Here is a 20,349-nt window from a genome sequence, read left to right as displayed (position 1 = left end):
TGTAAAGCTAGCCACTCTCGCGGCGCCAACAGGCTGTTTGGAAAGCAAACACAAAGTTGTAGCATCCATTCACGTAAAGAGACTGTCTCATATCTCCTGTCTCCGCAAATCCGCTTCAATTCCAAGCCGCGACAGTTCCACATCCGCATCGGCGCTTTACGCTGACGCATATGTGAAAAAAAATGTTCATGTCTAAGTTAGATGCTCTGAAGTTATTTGAGCTTGAAATTTTGGGTGGGTGTACAAAAGGCAAATGCTGCCCCTCTCGTGGGAGGTAAAAACATTGTCAGAGGTCTGACCAGCGCTTAATCGGCACTCCGCAAGAAAAAACAAAACCCAAACAAATTCTGGAATGGCGCTCCACGTTATGCTTTTAAATAAATTCGGGAATGGCAGCGAATGAGCGAATGATGAGCTAATGAGCTAATTTCCCCATTGTAGGACTATTAAAGGCCTTCTGATTCTTATTAAAGGCTTTTTGACAACCATATTGAACCCTGCACAAGAAATATTGTATTTTTTAACACTTAATTTCTTGTAGCTCATCTGATTATATAATATATTTTAAATGATGTCAAATTTCTGTGACACCCTGAAATTTAAAGATGATTTCACAATTAAAACTAAATCCAAGGTATTCCCACCGATCTCAGTTAATGATCATACAAAATCCGTGACATTAAGGAATAATCCCTCAGGGTTGGTTGAGAAATGTGAGCAGAATACAAATATAACCTTTTTTTTTACACCAGGAGTTCTCCAAGCAACAATAATGACCGATGCCATTGGTCAAGATCCTACTGCGACGCATAAAAATCTGCACGTGTCTCCGTCTGTAACCACTCCACCGCGGTGTTTACAGTGACAGGTCAGTTAATATTGACATTATCTCTCTCCTCGCCCACAATGTCAGCTCAAGCTGCAGGAAACCGCTCATTAACAGCGCCTGGCCTTGTGTGCGCGCGTGTTGATGACAGTGATGAAAGTCATTAAGGCGGGACTAACGTGTTCAAGAGATGACGGACGCTTCAGATGTTTATCTCAGTGAAAAGGACACATTGTTTTGCTACCGCTCAGGTGGCACCCTTGATGGGGGTTGTATTTCGAAGAGAGAGGTTTGGTTAAATGGATACAAGGAGACATCTCTGTACTAAATAAAATAAAATGTGTTACAAAAATACAAGCCAGGTGAACTCAAAATTTTCAAGGACACAAAATTCCATGGAGTTCTAAATTGGACAATTCAACGCCATTTTTGAGTATTGCTTTTGTGAAAAGATGAGTAATAGAACTTTTGATCATACTTTCAAGATGAAAGCTTTCGAGGTCAGCAGATACTACAGTGGGCACTTTATCATATTATCAGGCTACAGAGTGAAAATGAAAGGATGAACAAAAACACAGCGAATTATTTTGGAATTTCTCCACTTTGAGACAATTTTGTTTGTCAAATTTTCACTTCAATGTGCCAGCAATATTTTTTGTTGCGATAAATGTTGATATTCCACTAGATGGAGCAAGGCGAATTTAATACAATACAATACAATACAATACAATACAATACAATACAATACAATACAATACAATACAATGCAGCTTAATTTATATGGAGTTTTCACAACTGCTGCAGCTGTAACAAAGCCATTGAAAGAGCATTTAAAGGACAACCGACGCCTCGGGACAAGTTGTGTCCATAATTTGTAAAATCACTTCAAATGACTTCTACTGAGTGAATTTTACAAAGATTCCACAGCATATACAGTAAAGTCTCGTTATATCGATATTCAAGGGAGTCCGAAAAAATATCGATATAACCGGGACTATCGATATATCCGACCCTGTTTGCATGTAATTTTCTCCGTGCGTGCATAGAAATAGTATCGATATAACCGGGACTATCGATATATCCGATATCGATATAACGAGACTTTACTGTAGCTATATTTTACATTCGAAGACTCGCGCTGAATATTCAGGAAGTCTTGTTTTCGAGTTGATGACGATGCCTGACGTGATGTCACGTCTGGAACGCCCCTGACTGAGAAAGCGACACACAATGCATTTTGGGTACTTTGTTTGGTCTGAAAACTTTGTGTTAATCTGTGGTGATGGCGAAATTAGAAGGAAAAAACATAAATAATGTGATGGTGAATTGTTGTGTGTTGCACCAAGACTACTATTTGATACTAGTTGACACAAATTCCCAGCAGACAAATCAGCCGATTTCCAACAGAGCTTGGGCGCCATCTTGTGCATTTTCTGGCCGCTACATTGGAGTCCAGACGCCTTAAAATGAGACAGAAGGACTTGTTTAATCGATTGCAAACATTTATGGTTTTCTCTTCTGAACTATTTGAATCATATTCATAACTGGATGAGTAACAACTAAGCATCTTCTCCAATTCTGAAGCCATTGTTTTGATTCTCGAGCAAGGCAAGACGTCCTGGCGTGACGTCACGAACAAGGGGGCGGGACCTTCTGATTCTGAAACTTTCTGAGGTCATTTTGAAGTAGATTTGGGACACTTTAAGTCATTTTTATTAGGTGTTTTTCATTTGACTAAAACTATCAGCCTGTATGTTTTGGGTATTTTAGATGCTATAACACGTTTTTCTGATGTCAGTTAGGAAACAAAAAAATGGTGTCAGTTTTCCTTTAACTCATTCACTGCCAGACGATGTGCAAAAATGTGCCCACTCCACTCCAGTGCCAGGGTTTTCGTCATTTTTCACTCCAATTGCAAGAGCCACAGAATATTGAGTTTTAGGACTACATAAACATTCAATGCAGAGTAAGAAACCTTAGACTCTCTTCTTTCATCAGAACAAAAAAAGTTAATACCTAAGTGATATGGGTCTGGATTTATCTGCGTTTGAAATGGGGCCGGCTGTACAAAAGGTAAATGCTGCCCCCCTCGTGGGAGGGAAAAAAATTGCCAGAGGTCTGACCGTAGCCCAAAAAATATTTCTCACAATCTCCCATTCAATTTGTCATGAGTTTGTCAGGTAAAATATTGCCTGATTATACAATAGGGGGAAGAAGGAGTTTTCGAGTGATTGGGAGTGTCCATCGAGCATCGGATCTGGATATTGCTTTGTCTGAGAGTCTATCCGTCTCAAAAGATAAACGTATTTGTTTGGGTTGATGGCATTTCATCTGGTGGGGACAATGACGACAGCAGTTCACGTGTATCGTTGATTTTACAATGATTTGAGAAATACACATTCACTGCCAGCCATGTTGGAGCCGATTGATTTTTTTTTGTAGGCCATTTTGGACATTGCGTACGCTCAGCACATATACACAGAATCTAACAAGTAAAACAATTCTCTCGCATTCGATTCTTCCGGTGAACTCACACAACGATGTGATCTTGTGTCTAAAATGATGTATTGCTGGCTGACATTCTACTGGTTGGTTGTGGATCAGTAAAGTCATTTCCAGGCTGGAAATGTACACTTGAGTAGCATCTGACCTTCTCCCGCCCATCCTTGTTGAAAAACTTATTTGACAACTCTGCTTGTCAATGGCAGTGAATATTTCTTTTATTTTTATATTAGATTGTGTATTTATGTTTTTGCACATATACACAACCCCTTGCAGTCAAGTGTTTCCCTGACAATATGATTGACAGCAGAATGCCTAAACAATCCCAGGAAACATGTCATGAGTTCATTAGGGTGAGCAACGTTATGTTCAGTCATGAATATAGATTCTGCCCATGTCAGATGGGTCATGGGGTCAACGTGCGGAGAGGACCGGTGAATGCTATGCTACCTTCCTTGAAGGCAGTATGAATCGATGAAAACCAAATATTTGTAAGGTCTAGAAAGTGTGTGCTGTTTTCATAATGATTTTTTTTCATTAACTCATTCACTGCCATCCACAATTTCATTTAGGAATTGAAAATATGACGTAGAGCGCCATTCCCGAATTTGTTCGTTTTTTTTTCATGCTTGGGTGCCGATAAAGTGCTGACCATGGCCTCTAGCTATGTTTTTTCTTTTCCACAAGGGGTCAGCATTTCATTTTTTTTCCATGTTAGCGCTTTGTTCCAGCTTCAGCTGTTGTTAAAGCGCTATATAAAACAATATGTATGTACAGATTGCACCCCTACTTACGAACATTAGAGTTACAAACAACGGTACATACGACCATTTTTGTAGTAACATAAGTAGTATTCTCTCCAGCTGTACGTGTACATATCTTTATAGAGCATATATTTTATTCAATTTTTATTTTTCAGTACAAACCAATACAGCTTACTTATACAAGGCATAAAGGACAACCGACGTCACTTTTTTGTTTTTTAACCGACACCAGAAAAACGTTTTATAGCATCTAAAATACCCAAAACATGCAGTATGATATTTTTAGTCAAATGCAAAACACCAATAAAAATGACTTAAAGTGTCCAAAATCTGCAAAAAAATTGAGCTGCGAATTGAGCATTTTCATAAAGTCCCGCCCCCAGTTCGTGATGTCACGCCAAGACGTCTTGCATTGCTGGAGAATCAAAACAATGGCTTCAGATTCGGAGAATATGCTTTCTTGTTACACATCCAGTTATGAATATGATTCAAATAGTTCTGAAGAGGAAAGCATCTTTGTAAAATACACTCAGTGGAAGTCATTTGAAGCCATTTTACAAATTATGGACGTCAGTTGTCCTTTAAAGAATGAAAAGTTTATCATCAAGCTAGCACCATCACTACTTTATTGCAGCAAACTACGAGAATCTGCTGTGAAATGAGTCTTGGTGTAAAAAGCAAAAAAATGAGGTCAAGGTGCTAAAAGGGAAAATGTCGGCCACAGCTTGACAAGTGGGGAGACTCTTTGGCCAATCAGAGGATGGGAAGTCTATCTGGATTTATTGGGGAAATAAAATATAAGGTCAGTGTTGTAAGTTTTCATATTAATGTGCTATTTAATGACGCTTGCAGTGTTGGAAAGTTGCCTTTTCGCAAATAGTCACATATAGCTGCATGCTCTTATTTGGTGTCCTGCCGCCACCGCTGGTACTCCTGCCGGATCACCAGCTGTGTCTGTTTTGGGTAGATTGTAGAGTATGAACATTTTTTTAAAAAACAAGGTGAGGAGAGTGAGGCAGTCGTCATGCTGCTCTTCTTGGAGCGTCCTCTCGACATCGAGATGGCACCACTTGCGAGGGTGAGCATAATGCGTCATCACGATGCTAATTACATTATGTCCCATCGCAACGTCAAAAAGCACATTGAAATCATGTATTTGGAGAGAATGTCAAAGCGATGCTCACAATGAAAATTGATGTCCCACACATCCTGACGGTAATCCTTTAACTCCACCGTGATAAATTGTGACCCTAATTCTTCAAAACATTTATACTATTATTAAAGGACACCCGACACCATTTTTTTTTGGTTTACTAACTGACATCAGAAAAACGTTTTATACCATCTAAAATACCCAAAACACGCAGGCTGATATTTTAGTCAAATGCAAAACACCAATAAAAATGACAAAGTGTCCCAAAACTGCCACAAAATAAGCTCGGAACTGGCGAGATTCTCAAAGTCCCGGCCCCTTGTTTGTGACGTCACGCCGGGATACTCTTCCACAAACTGCCTTGCTCCCGAATCAAAACAATGGCTTCAGAAAGTTCAGATTCGGAGAAGATGCTTTCTTGTTACTCATCCAGTTATGAATATGATTCAAGTAGTTCTGAAGAGGAACCCATCAATGTGTGCAATCGATTAAAGAAGTCTTTCCATATCAATTCGAGCAGCCAGGACTCCGATGTAGCGTCCCGGAAAATGCACAAGATGGTGCACAAACTCCATTGGATATGGGCTGATTTGTCCGCTGCGAATTTGTGTAAACTTACACCTTCTTTATGCGTGTTACCACAATTGGCGGCGACACACAATGATTCACCATCGCGTTATTTATGTAGTTTTCCTTCTGATTTTGCAATCAACACAATGTTGTCAGACGAAAAAAAGAACCGAAAATGCATTGTGTGTCGCTTCTCTGTCGGGAAGTTCCCTCCTTGAAGTCAGGACTCGTCACCAACTCAAAAACAAGACTTCCGGAATATTCAGTGCAAGTCTTAAAACGTAAAATATAGCTAAATATGCGGTGGAATCTTTGTAAAATACGCCCAGTAGAAGTAATTTGAAGCGATTTTACAAATTACGGACGCAACTTTGAAACACAAACCCCGACACTATTTTGAAACCTGCAACCAATTTTAAAACCCTAATTTGGCCTTAGCGGCCATTTAAAACCTTAAGTGGTTTATGTTTCATCCCTTGTATTAAGTTACATTTAACATTTGCAAATGTACCGAATATAGCGACTAGTTTGTGATAACATTTTTCCGTCCCTCTTTTGATTTCTACCCGCCCTCTTATTTGGCCTGTCAATAAGAACATGGCAATATTCGGTTCGGGCCAATCGGCAACGAGAGAACTCCACCTAGAAAAATTGTGACCCTAATTCTTCGAAACATTTATACGAGTTTAAAGCACTACTTTCAAACCACCAACCCCGACACTATTTTGAAACCTGTAGCCAAGTGTAAAACCCTAATTTGGAGCCTCAACGTAAATTTAAAACCTCAAGTGATTTATGATTCGTCCGTTGTGTTAGGTTACATTTAAAATTTTGCAAATGTACAGGATAGAGCAGGGGTGGGCAAACTTTTTGACTCGCGGGCCGCATTGGGTTCTAAAATTTGACAGAGGGGCCGGGCCAGGAGCATTTGGAGGGAGTGTTTGGGCCGGAAATACTCTGAACAAGTTATGTCCATAATTTATAAAATCACTTCAAATGACTTCGACTGAGCGTATTTTACAAAGATTCCACAGCATATAGCTATAGTTTACGTTTTAAGACTTGCGCTGAATATTCATGAAGTCTTGTTTTCGAGTTGATGACGATCCCCCATGTGACGTCACGTTTGGACCGCCCCTGACCGAGAAAGCAACATACAATGCATTTTGGGTACTTTGTTTGGTCTGAAAACTTCGTGTTGATCAGTGTTGATGGTGAAATTAGAAAGAAAACACATAAATAACGCGATGGTGAATCGTTGTGTGTTGCACCAAGACAACTATTTGATATTCGCTGACATAAATTCCCAGCTGACAAATCAGCCCATTTCCAACGGAGCTTGGGCGCAATCTTCTGCATTTTCTGGGTGCTACATTGCTGTCATTGACGGATCGAATTGATATGGGAGGACTCCTTGAATCAATTGCAAACATTTATGCTTTCCTCTTTAGAACTATTTGAATCATATTCATAACTGGATGAGTAACAAGAAAACATCTTCTCCGAATCTGAAGCCATTGTTTTGATTCTCGATCAAAGGCAAGACGTCTTGGCGTGACGTCACGAACAGGGGGGTGGGACCTTCTGAAACTGACCATTTCCGGATTCATTTGAAGTCATTTTTAAAAAATGGTGCCGGTGCCTTTATATGTAGTATGTACAAACCTCATAGCACAGTAAGAACACTACAACCCAATTTATTAACTGTCTTTCAAATGTGAAAAATATCCCTGATCAGTTAATAAATTTGTCTCAAGGAACATGGCGTTTACATACTATTTCGCAGATACTTGGAGGAGGAAATGGAAATAAATTAAAATAACATGCACTGTGATTTATCAAGATTGCGTCTGTTTTTAATAAGTTTCCATCGAAGGGGCAAAGTTAAAGAAATCCACATTTATTGAAAAAATTGAACATGCACTGTGATTTATCAAGATTGCGTCTGTTTTTAATAAGTTTCCATCGAAGGGGCAAAGTTAAAGAAATCCACATTTATTGAAAAAATTGAATCACTTTCAAAATTCAAAACATATTATTACACAACGAAATATTCAAGCTCAATAATACCTACTTGTGTTAAATTCCGCCAAATCATAGATGGTTTGTCCTGACCGCGCGCTCAACAAACTCCTCACTGACGCCCTCGCCTCCACGCACAAACAAAACACGAGTACCGTCGCCGAGCACACAAACATAGACCACCTGCAGTTGAAATTTGCATTCTCGGCACGGCAGCCAATCAGAAGCCTGCTTCTTTCTTCCGGACTTTCGCAAGCGTTATAAAGTCGTGCAATTGCATGTCATTTTCCAAAATAGATGCACAGAACCTCAGACCAGAAGAAAGATTCAAAAGAAGCTAACAACATATGTGACGCTAAAAAAACGTAAATTTACATTAAACCGTGACTGTAAAGTGTACGTAAGACTTATGAAAGGGGCTTAGTGGCTCGTAGGAAGCAATGCAAACGTTGCATTGTGCACCGCAGTGACAATCGACTACTGCAGCAAAATCTGCGGCCATGCACATTTACCGTAAATTAAGCAAGGTGGGATTTGTAGTAGGTGCATTCTTGATTTAACAAAAAAAACCTTATACTTTGTTACAATGTTTTTTTAATGTTATTAGTTGTCTCTTTGTGCTTCAAGTTGTGAAAAATTGGACAGGCGACTTTTCAGTTATCTGCCCTGTTGTTCGCTAACTTTTTGTCATGAGTTTTAGACACTGTTTGTACTATAATTTGGGCAAGTTCGGCGGGCCGGATTAAAAAGCCTAACGGGCCGTATGTGGCCCGCGGGCCGTAGTTTGCCCATGCCTGGGATAGAGTGACTTCAATCGAGTGATTTTTTTCGCCCCTTCCCTCTTTTGTTTTCTCCCCGCCCCCTTATTTATCTTGGCCAATAGGAATACGGCAATCTACGGGTCGGGCCAATCATCAACAAGCGATGCCATTGAATGGAAGTTTTGGACGTGTGAACAAATCGAATGAAACGATACCTAACAGTCAGTGAAACGGACTGGAGGTGAAATGTGTACATTTGTGAAGCAAGCACACCGAGAAAGTCAAAGTCCTCCATGTGGTTTTGTCTAAACACGATTCGGTGTTTGTATGAAGGCGAAAATAAGGAGCTCTCCCTCTCTCTCTCCACCCCACCAAGTGTGAGCTTGGCAGGTGTTCGCTCGCGAGGGAGCTGCTGCCTTCATTCAGTCTGCGCCCTGAGCTTCAACAGGATGCCGGCGGGGCAAACTTTGTAAATCACAACCCCCGGCTGGAGTTGACGGAACCCCGGATTTTCCCTCCTGGCATATGGTTAACGGGCAACCGCGAAGGACCGTCTTGTCCCGGTGTAAGACGGCGGCGGTGGCGGCGAGAAGGGCACCCGTGACGCAGCGGAAGAGCGTGGATACCCGACGGACGAAGCCGCTTTGAAACAACTTTTCCCTCCGCTTTAGGACAAACTCCTCATCGGGTGCTAAAAGCGGTAAACTTAACGACTTTGAATTAGAAAGCACAACGCAAGGTATTTTTTTTTATCATTCTTGAACCTGTTGTACCAGCGGGGGTGCCCGCCGGTTTTATTCGAGGAAAGCAACCCTTTTGCGGGTAGCGTCACTACCACGGGTCGCTCGTCGCTACCACGAGCTACTCGGCTCTTTAGGAATGGAGTACTAGTTTGGAGTACAGTACTAACCACCCGTTTTAGAACGTTTGCTCCACGTATCTCGACACCTGGACTGTTTGAACTCATCGAATCAATTACGGAATTGATCCCCGGAGTGAGGCTTCATTTGAGCGGATTTTCCGTCATTTGTTTAGTTTCTACCGGAGATCCTGGACGAAGTGGGATTGAAAGTCAATAGCGGAAAGCAAGACTGGCACACAGAAAAAAGCACAGTCAAATATGTTAATTTTGTTCGCAGATTAGTGGAAGTGAATACACCGGCTGGGTTGGCGATGGAATACGTCGCAGCACATCCACATCGCCTGGGTGCTCTAACCGTCAAGTCTCGCTGACCAGGTTGGCCCCACTCCTCGCCCCTCAGCTGACTTTTCAACAACCGAGGTCGACTCTAGCCACCAAAACGCGAGCCTTACCAGAACTTTCGGATCTCTGAATTGGGACTTTGTTTGAGCGGTAGTGCACACCGTTTGCCCGAGGCTCGCATGTCGGGATTTTGCCGGTTGGGAGGGACACCGGAGATCGTGGAAGGATTCTTTCCAGGGAGTGTGAGGATGATGCTGAGAAACCGTCGCCCGTCTGTCTTGCTCCTGCTGCTGCTTCTTGGCTGGAGCTGCCACATGTTGCACGGACAAGGTAAAAGAAAAGAAAAGCAATGCTCTGGTGTTTACTTTAAACGTCGAGGAAATCAAATGCTTGATCTGTGTGTGTAAATATGATCTGGCTTTCAAATCCGCCACGAGGATGTAGTAAAGACAAACTGTTGTCTTGTTAAAAATGTGAAAAATACATCATTGAGATTTGCATTATTCCCCACGCTTCACCCTGCAACATTAACTCATTCACGAATTTGGATTGGATTGGATATGCCTCGTCTCACAGTGGAGAAATTTACATTTCACAGCAGCAAAGTGATGAAAGGAATGAAAGTAGAAAAACAAAAGACATGTGCTGCTGGAAAGGCAACCACTCTCGCGGCGCTGTCTTGAAGTCAAAAGAACAAAAAAAAACTAAATAACAAATAATATGACAGGATAGAGACAATATGACAAAACAAAGACACAGAGAGACATTCATTCTTCAGGACTTGCTGTACCCTCTTTGTGATGACATGAAGCAGTTCTAGATGAAAGAGGAGAGGATCAAAGCGTCTTTCCACCAGTGGATCAGGGACATCATGGTGGAATGTGCACGTCGACTACAAGCTAAATGTTGAAAGCAAACACGCAGCTGTAGCATCCATTGACGAAAAGAGATTGTCTCACATCTCCTGTTCCACATAAATCTGCTTCAATTCCAAGCCGCAACAGTTCCACATACGCATCGGCGCTCTGCGCTGACGCTCCTTTCTTCTTATCGCGGGTTCCTCAAGCCATGCATCCATCCAGCCGCAGACTGTCCAACAGCACTGACCTTTCCGCTAAACAAAGCGGGGCTGTGAAGATGCTGCCCATTACAGGCGCAAAAAAGCACAATGGCCCCTTTGGTGTCCAGCGATGGCAGTCGAATGGCTCCGACATTCCTCCCATTCAAAAACAGTACTGGCATATTCATGCTGCCGAAAAGGCGCAACCGCTCAGCACAGTCTCCTCCTTGATGAATGTCGTGGTCAAAAATGCTGAAAAACATTTATTCAATACAATACAATTTATTCGAGAATTGAAAATATGACGTAGAGCACCATTCCTGAATTTTTTCGGGTTTTGTTTTTTTCAACTTTGGGTGCCGATAAAGCTCTGGCCATGGCCCCTGGCAGTGTTTTTTTTCTTTTCCACAAGGAGCCAGTAGTTCCCTTTTTTCCAGCCTCAGCTGTTGTTAAAGCATTATATAAACCAATATGTATCGCATTGTATTTTGGACAGCCACCTTCATTTTTACTTCATATAACTCCAGACCCATATAATTTAGGAATTAACTTTCCTGATAAAAGAAGAGAGTCTAAGGTTTCTAACGCAGCATTGAATGTTAATGTAGTCCTAAAACTCACAATTCTGTGGGTCCTGGAATTCGAGTGACAATGACAAAAACCCTGGCACTGGAGTAGACACATTTTTGCACATCGTCTGGCAGTGAATGAGTTAAATAAAGCCTAATTTGTTTCTGTTATGCAGATTGGTGTCTGCAAGATTAAGATATTGTACGTCTGTTTAGGGGAGAGTTCCAAGCATTGATAATCCCCGACCCCCCTTCAACCACCCACCTCCCTTGAGTCAATGACCCGTTTAACAGAGGTCACTGATTTGATACAAGCAATGCACATACACTTCACACATACAAAATCCAGGGCGCACTCATTCACAGTTCACTTCATCCTTTTGCGTCACAATAATTATTAACTCATTCACGGCCAGATGAGGTGCACAAATGTGTCCACTCCAGTGCAAGGGTTTTTGTCATTTTCAATTCACGAATAAATTCGTGAATGGCAGTGAATGTGTTAAACACAACCAAGCGCAATTCATCAGATGTCCATCAAATAACGATTCCGAATTGAAGTGCGTTGTGCTAATGGTGCCCTTTCATTAGATGACATGCGACCGTGACGTTTTTAGAGAGTTCGGTAAATCTGTGCGTGCCGGGGTATTGAGGCGAGTGGTTGAGTGGGTCAGAGCGGGTAAAAACAAAGACGCAAAAAAAGGTCAAGCCGGTGTCGGCACACAAATGTTCTCTGGGTCACGCAGATGGTGCGTGGTGGGCCAAGGCTGAGACAGGGGGCGGGCGGGCCTGTGAGGCGGAGGAATGTGTGAGGTGTTGGGCGGTGGGTTTAAGCTATTTGTGAATGTGCGGGGAACTAGAAGGTGTCATTGTGAGAGAAACAACACAAGGCAGTCGGGGAGGGTCAGTAACGGCTGGGTTAGGGGGGGGGGGGGGTGATGTTGGATCGGCAAAATGGGGAATTCATCTCAGTGGTGAGCCTGCAGTTTAATCGATGTCGGCGGTGTGACAACACGTCTGCGTGTACTTTCCATTTTCTTGCAGTCGACACACTGGCTGTCTTTGCTGTTCCATCGTGGGGTGTTGAAGGAGGAGGTGTGAGTCGGAGGTGCGGCGTGGCTGCAGAGTCAGCTCTCCACCCCCACCACCCCCATGTCCTCGTCTCAGCAGCACCATCAGCAACAGTGCCCAAGTTTACCCACAAACCTTAATTGATGTGTTGCCACATCAACCGAGTGCAATTCCCGCCCAGGGGTTATCGGATAAACCCTGAGTGAATCCGGCATATGCCCGAGTCTTACTTTTCTATCCATTCCACACTGTAGCTTCAAACTCAAATCTGTCAACTAATCAACCACTCGCGTGTGCCGCTGTCATTGGCGGACTCCCCAAAGAGGGGAAATAAAAGAAAGTAAGGCTACGGCTGGATAATTTAACTCCCTATTAGACCGTGAATGCTGTAAAATGTGTACAGACGCTCCTCAATTTACGGACATTCAAGCTACGAAAAGCGGGACCTATGAACATTTTTGCGGGTACAGTATGTCGAAAAATGTTCGGACAGAGATCTGCCAAGTTTGATTTTGTATTGCGCGCCTTTTTCCGGCCGAGTTCGGGCTGTTATGAATTTGGGGAAGCTATTAGAATGATTAATGCCCTCCTCATATAACATAGAGCGCACAATAAATTAAGAACTAGCTTTATAATCTAAAATCAAGAATAATGACTGTTATAGTGGTTTATATACGACAATTTGAAATTTTGATTCAGAATTTTGTGGAATGGAATTCCACAAATTTGATTTTCTTTTGTGGGCCGAATAAAATGATATGGCGGCCCAGATTTAGCCCCCGAGCCTTGATTTTGACACCTGTGCTGTTTATTTTGGTTTGCGTATGCGTGAAACAAACAGTGAACCCAAGTCGACGGCAAATGCTGAAATTTTGCCCATTTTTGTGTGTGCCTCACTTTTGTCATCTGTATTGTACCGCTCAGTGAAAACCCCAAAGCGATACAGATTTCACGCTGGGTGGTCTCACTATCATTTCTGCCACTCGAAACCTGATGTCTGGTATCAGTGTGCAGTCTTTTATAATTTCTGGTGGGTCTAACAAATGTTTCCAAATGCTATAGTGCATGAGCAAGCAATGACATAGTACAGAAAGACCTGTTAACCGAAAAATGGTTAGCATTAGCGCTACTTGGCCTTTGTTATGGATACTGTACATCGCTGCGCCTCACTAAAAAAATGAAATAGTAGCGTTGCGTCCGCACGAAACAAATTCAAGATTTCTTCTCTCAACAACCTTGTCCGTTTTTTAAACATGTTATACTGCCCCCCTGGTGGCCGATTCTCATGGAGCATCGCAATGCCTATTGACCTGAAGCGAAAGCACATTTTTTTGTCTTCCTTTTTATAGATGCGTTCGAAACTATTTTGTGCCATCATTGAGTTGATAGACAGTGTCACTTGGTCAATCCTAAAATTCCGATTTTATCAGGGCATTTTATTTTCTGAGGAGATGAATGAAATTCACGAGCAAAGGTTGGATCCTACTGATCTTGTCGTCTCCTTCTCTGTGTGTGTGTGTGTGTCAACCATAACCCCCTCCCCTGCTCCCACACCCCCAGTCAATCGATCTCCCATACCCTTATAAATGCAAGGCTTTATATGAGCCAAGCTTCGTCTCGGGGAGCATATTTAAATAAGCTCATCGATCTTTCATTTTTCGAGTTTAAGTGACGGCAGCATTTTACTGCTGCTGCCTCCCTGTCTCTCATTCGTTCACCACTTTGCTTTCCCTCCTTTTATTAATAACTTATTCCACCACTTCCCAACTACCCCCCACCCTTATACGTGTCATTGAGTAGTTTCAGCCCCACAGCTATTGGACTGATTTACTTTTCGGGCACGGCATGAATACTTGACAGAGTCTCACTCACTACTTTACATTCAGATGGAAAGTTGGCGATCATCAAGTTTAATCGACATTGTTCGTCATTTTTCATGTCGCAAGCACGATAACCCCCCCCCTCTCACATCCCTCCCATTATAGAAAAATCTGCTCTGAAATGGGAGACTTGGATTTTGCCAAATGCACCTACTACAAATTAACAAGACACTCATTTTAACTTAGCAACATTTTTTTTTCATGAACCCCCCTGACAAGGTTGCATGTAACATTAGTTCAATGCCAAAGTCATCTGAGGTTAACATAACAACAGGGACGGCGATCATTTGTTTTCCAACAGCTGTCCTGGTTTCTGTGCACTAATGATAATGGTTTATAAATAGACCAAGTTTAATGAAAAAAATACGTCTGGTCGTTGTTAATATTCCTAACCTTGGTCAAGGTAACAGCGGCGTATGCTACTGTTTTTCCCATTCTGGAATGAATGTTATTCAACCATTTGCTGTGTTAGAGAATAAAAATCTCAAAGTGATGTTACAAAAAACATACAGACGCTCCCCACCTTACAAAGGAGATATGTTCCGAGGGGTCCTTCGTAAGGTGAATTTGTTCACAAGTTGCGTCAGTGCTATATTTTGTATGGAATGTATGATTGGGTCAAACACTAAACGGGAAAGTGTAAAACATAGACACTATAACAGTCGTCAAATGAATTCACACCTACTGTAGTACAACGATATATATCCTTGGGTCTGCAGTCAGCCATGACTGAAGCTGTTGGCACGTCATTACTGAATAACGTGCCAGCAGCCATTACTTTTTGTTCTGCATCGCGTCCTCCTGGAGCCTCAACTGGGAGGAGGGATTTCTTCCCCGCCCACATACTCTACACAGCCAATCGCAAGCGAGCTTGGCCAGAAAGAGGCGCACAATACAAAGTTTGACTTACAGCATCATTTATCGACATACTCTACATGTCATACCGCAAAAATGGTTGAATGTACCGTTATTCGTAACTTGAATGTTCATAAGTTGGGGAGCGTCTGTAGTTCAAATTCACGCTACAATTTATGTTGTTTCCCCTTGAAGGAATCCCCGACATTGTATCTAGTTTCCCTGACTTCTTGCGCTAAAGAGTCAACCGCGACACAGGTTGCAGTCCTCATCAAAGTCATTCCACACACCTATATCGCACCATCTGTTGTTTTTCACAAGAGAGAGAGAACAAAACAGGTATGACGCTTATTTATTATAGCATTTAATTGGAGCAGGACTTGAGGAGAATATGACAACCCATAGTGATGTCATGTCAAACAAAATTAACCTCAATAAGCAAGCCATTTGGTCAACCGTATCAGCTGTCAAATTTGTTGTGGGGGTTATCTGAAAAGGGATCAGAGAGATATGGCTTGCGGCCAAAAATATTGAAAAACCTCAAGGTCTTCGTAACATTGGCTGAGTTTGAGCCAAACGTGACCAAGGTCATTGTTTAACCGGGTATGATAAGATGCCTGATGTGACACACACATCACTGGTGGATCTTCAACAGTATTGGGCCTTCCGAGGCGGAGCTTAAGTGACACACTGTCATTGACGAGAACGTTTAGCATGGCTAGCATGGAACGTTGAGAGACCTCAATCAGATGGAGCATTATTTACCTTATGTGCACCATAAGCTAAACAATTTTCTCAAAAGCGAACAGTGCACCTCATACAGATGCTCCCCAACTTGCGAACGAGACATGTTCCGAACGGTCGTTCGTAAGGTGTATTTGTCCGTAAGTTGCTTCAGCTTGAAATAACCTGTATTGGGTTGTACTGAAAAATAAACATTTAATAAAATATAGGCTCTATAAAGATATGTACATGTACAACTGGAGAGAATACTACTTATGTTACAACAAAAATGTTCATATGTACCGTTGTTTGTAACTTGAATGTTCGTAAGTAGGGAAGTGTCTGTAATCAGATATATGCTGTATACATGGATCAAAATCCAGATTTCTTAGACGTGGTTTTTTAAACTCATTCGCTGCCATTCCTGAGTTTATTTGGGAACTGACGTGGAACGCCATTCCCGAATTTGTTCGGGTTTTGGGTTTTCTTGTGGGGGTGCCGATAAAGCGCTAGCCATGGCCTCTGGCAATGTTTTTCCCTTCTATGAGAGGGCAGCATTTGCCTTTTGTCCATGTTAGCGCTTTTTCCAGCCGCAGCTGTATTTAAAGCGCGATATAAATCTATATGTATTGTACTGTATATTGTATTCCCTCCCCCATTTCAAGCTCAGATAACTCCCGACCCATATAATTTAGAAATTAATTCATTTTTTTCTGATGAAAAAAGAGACTCTAAAGTTTCTTACACTGCATTGAATGTTTATGTACTCCTAAAATTCAATTTTCTGTGGGTGCTGGAATTCGATGACAATGACAAAAAACCTCCCGCTGGATTGGACACATTTTTGCTCATCCTCTGGCAGTTGCAGCAGTTGTGAAAGCCCCATATAAATAAAGCTGTATTGTATTGTATTGTATTCCCCTTGGCATTGCTCCCTCTAGTGGATGCATAAAGCAACCTCAGCAACTATCGTCACTTCTATTCTATGTCCCTTATGATGCAGTCCTGGATACGAAAATAAGATAAGAATGTACATTAGATAATTAACCAATTAAATCAACCTGTCATTACTTTTCTACCTCCCTGACACTCTTATTTTGAGTTGATTTCAAATAGTTGTGTCATTTTATCTACCTTGATCTTTTTTATATTCCCTCTTGAGAGCGATGCACACAGGACCATGTTCTCAATTACTTGAGGATTGAACCGAAGACTCTGGTGGTAATCCACACCGCGGATAGCCGGGCAGTATATAAATCCTTTCCCCCCGTGCACCCACACTATACTGTGTTTTACTTCCTTTCAAGTAGTTTGAATATCTGAGACCTCGGGGATCACACAGGAGGCAGCCCTGTGTATGATTCTGTGATCGATGTCTGGGTTAAACAGGTTTAAGAGAGAGTGAGGTCCCTGCTGGACTCCCCTATTTCTTGTCTGTCAGGAGCAACAAATCACCAAGCCGCTGCAATCACATGACATTCTATACTTTTTTTGTGTGTTGTTGTTGTTGCACCTGTGTGTGTGTTGCTGTTGCACAGGCGGTAGACGACTGGATAGTTTTGTGCTGGATGTGAGATTTGAGTGAGAAAGATGTGAGAATTTATGCATACCGGACAGTGTCACAAATACAGACATTTTCTATTTAGAAAGTTGATAGAACGTTATTTTGGGTGCTTAAAAATGTTTGTAATTAAAAAAAGCGGTTCTTCAAGCGCTATATAAACCAATATGCATGAATCACATTGCATTTTGGACAGCAGCCTTCATTTTAAGGTCATCTAACTCCAGACCCATATAATTTAGGAATTACTAACTCTTTTTTTTATGAAAGAAGAGAGTCTAAGGTTTCTTATGCTGCATTGAATGTTGATGTAGTCCTAAAACTATATCCTGTGGGTCCTGGAATTCAAGTGACAATGACAAAAACCCTGTCACTGGAGTGGACACATTTTTGCACATCGTCTGGCAGTGAATGATTTAAGGTTACATGCCACATTCATTTTTTTTAAATAGTCTTTCATATTATTCACAGTTATGCTTCTAAAATATGTGGTAATTTCTTTTGCAACTCCTTTATTGTAGGGTTGGAAAGTGATGATTTTTACTTTGCGCAAGACACCTCCACGTTGTCGCGCAGACGTTTTTTTCCTGAGTCGAGTTAGCGTTTTCCATTTGTCAAGTGGGGCCGGTACTCGACTAATGAGTCGTCCATCTACATCCCGACAACACCTGAATCTGAAAACGATCACTGTGAAGCCTTGAGGCAGAGGCTTTTGCATCAACATTATTTTTGTCATCCAATTGTTAGTTATTCGATGAATCATGAATATCAGGAGTGACTTTACAATTCCTAGTCCAAGAGTGAAGGACGGAAAGAAAAGCGTTCATGGTTTGCCTCACAGGTTCATTTTGAGTTCTAATCCAATTATTGATTTGAAAAATTCTCAGAAGGTCAGCCCGACATTGTGAGACTTCTATTAGCATTGCTTTCAAATGACAAGAATGGCTCGATGGAAATCCAGTCTGCCCGGATTGAAATGTTGAATGAACATAGACGTTTTCCACCAGGTCCAAAGATATTTGTGTTTTGTATTTTTTGGTGTCACATCACAAAAAAAAGAGTTATATGAGCTTGAAATGAGGGTGGCTGTCCAAAATACAATGCATTACATACATATTGGATTGGATTGGATTTGCCTTTATTAGTTGAAGCTGGAACATAGCGCTAACATGGAAAAAATGGAAATGCTGTCCCTTGTGGAAAAGAAAAAAAAACATTGCCAGAGGCCACGGCCAACGCTTTATTGGCACCCAAACAAGAAAAAGGACGGAATGACGTTCTACATCATATTTTCAATTCACGAATACATTTGTGAATGACAGAGGATGCGTGAAAGGTGGACGCTGGTGTCGGCCATTTTGCTTTGTTGACCCCCCGCCCCCAAATAAATAAATAAATAAATAAATAAATAAAAAATCAATAAATGTCTGATAACTTACATGCAATACAATACCATCAATTGCTTAATCATTTGTCATGCATACATATACATGTACACTTAGTCACAGATACTACAGTAGAACTTCAAGTAAACGGGGCAAAAATCACAAGTCAATATTTTATTTCAATGAGATTATCTGTCACGTACCTAATTCTAAAAAAAATTTATTTTGCCCTTGATTGAGCAAAAAAATCACGGGCACAACCGAGTGACAACTGAGTTCATCCAAACAAACGAATGACTTGAATGACTTGAAATCGGGAGCGTTTGCGATTTGCCAAATAGATATTCTGATCGTAGCAATTTCACGGAGTGCGTAGTGTTCTGATTCAAATCCTCTTCCTTTCGAAAACATGTGAAACATCACAAAATCCAACATTCCATCACCGTCATTTTCATCGTGAACCGACAATCCCCCGGCCGGGTATGACATCAAAACCACTGTTACTTTTGCGTGATTGTGTAGTCTGTGTATTCTTTGCTTGTTCAGTACACAAGCTGCGCCCTCCTGCAGGTGCATGTTCCCGGTGCAAAGCTTTTGATCCGTCACAGGTGTTTAAGAGGCACACATTAATACGCGAGGGTGTGTGTGTGTGTGTGTGTGTGTGTGTGTGAGGGGGGGCGGGGATATCACTTTTATAAGCTTCAAGCTAGAAAGAAAAAGATCCTTTTTGATGTCACCGAGGCATAAACAAGAATTGATGTATTCATGTATCTGGCCATTTTAAAAAAAATCTGTTCCTTTGATCTCGATGGGTGGAGTGTTTTGCCCTGGCAGGTGGCCCCAGACGTGCACATTGGGTTGTCTACGTTATTAGTCAAATTAAAACAAATTTGCTAGCATAAGTTGTGTGTGTACAATAATAATAATACATTTCATTTTTAAGCGCCTTTCAAAACTCTCAAGGTCACTTTACGGTCACAGGATATTTTTCTGTGGGTGAGCAGAGGCAGCCACACACGCTAGCGTTCACTCAACCCGGAATAACTCAGATAGAATGCTAGCTAATAGATAGCTAGCCAGATAGCCAGCCAGCTAATAGATAGCTAGCTAGATAGCCAGATGGCTAATCGATAGCAAATAGCTAGCGAGCTAGCAAATGAGCAAAATTGACAACAATGGCACTTTAAGACAAGAAAAAAACACTACAAATGAAATCATGTGACAGCAAGAGTGTCTCAAATGTAGTTGGCTTATTTGAAACATGCATATCAAAATTTAATTGACATTGAAAATTGAAATTGAAGATTAATTTCACTTTTTAAAAACTATTTTGTTTCAGTTTAACAGGAGTAATTATTCTTTTGTCGATTGTGACCATTTTAGAAAAAACAATGTAGAAAATTGCCGGTTTAGAAAATTGGTGGGCTCATTTAGTCAATTGCC

At 41.5% G+C, this 20,349-nt stretch overlaps 1 protein-coding gene across 1 annotated transcript in view; it reads left to right on the top strand.

The window, feature by feature from the left end:
• Positions 1-8,868: 8,868 nt before the first annotated feature.
• sdk1b (sidekick cell adhesion molecule 1b) overlaps positions 8,869-20,349 on the top strand; it is a 326,663-nt gene continuing 315,182 nt past the window's right edge. The window contains exon 1 of the mRNA XM_089005907.1: positions 8,869-10,132. Within this exon, the coding sequence (XP_088862033.1) occupies positions 9,982-10,132 (151 nt within the window). The 5' untranslated portion in view covers positions 8,869-9,981. The remainder of the gene's footprint in view (positions 10,133-20,349) is intronic.

Source organism: Hippocampus bargibanti, linkage group LG10 (assembly GCF_051943395.1).
Source record: "Hippocampus bargibanti isolate YZ-2025 linkage group LG10, ASM5194339v1, whole genome shotgun sequence".
In the NCBI taxonomy this organism is placed as follows: domain Eukaryota; kingdom Metazoa; phylum Chordata; class Actinopteri; order Syngnathiformes; family Syngnathidae; genus Hippocampus; species Hippocampus bargibanti.
Note: the sequence above shows the minus strand (reverse complement) of the source record. Positions and strands in the feature narration are given on the sequence as shown.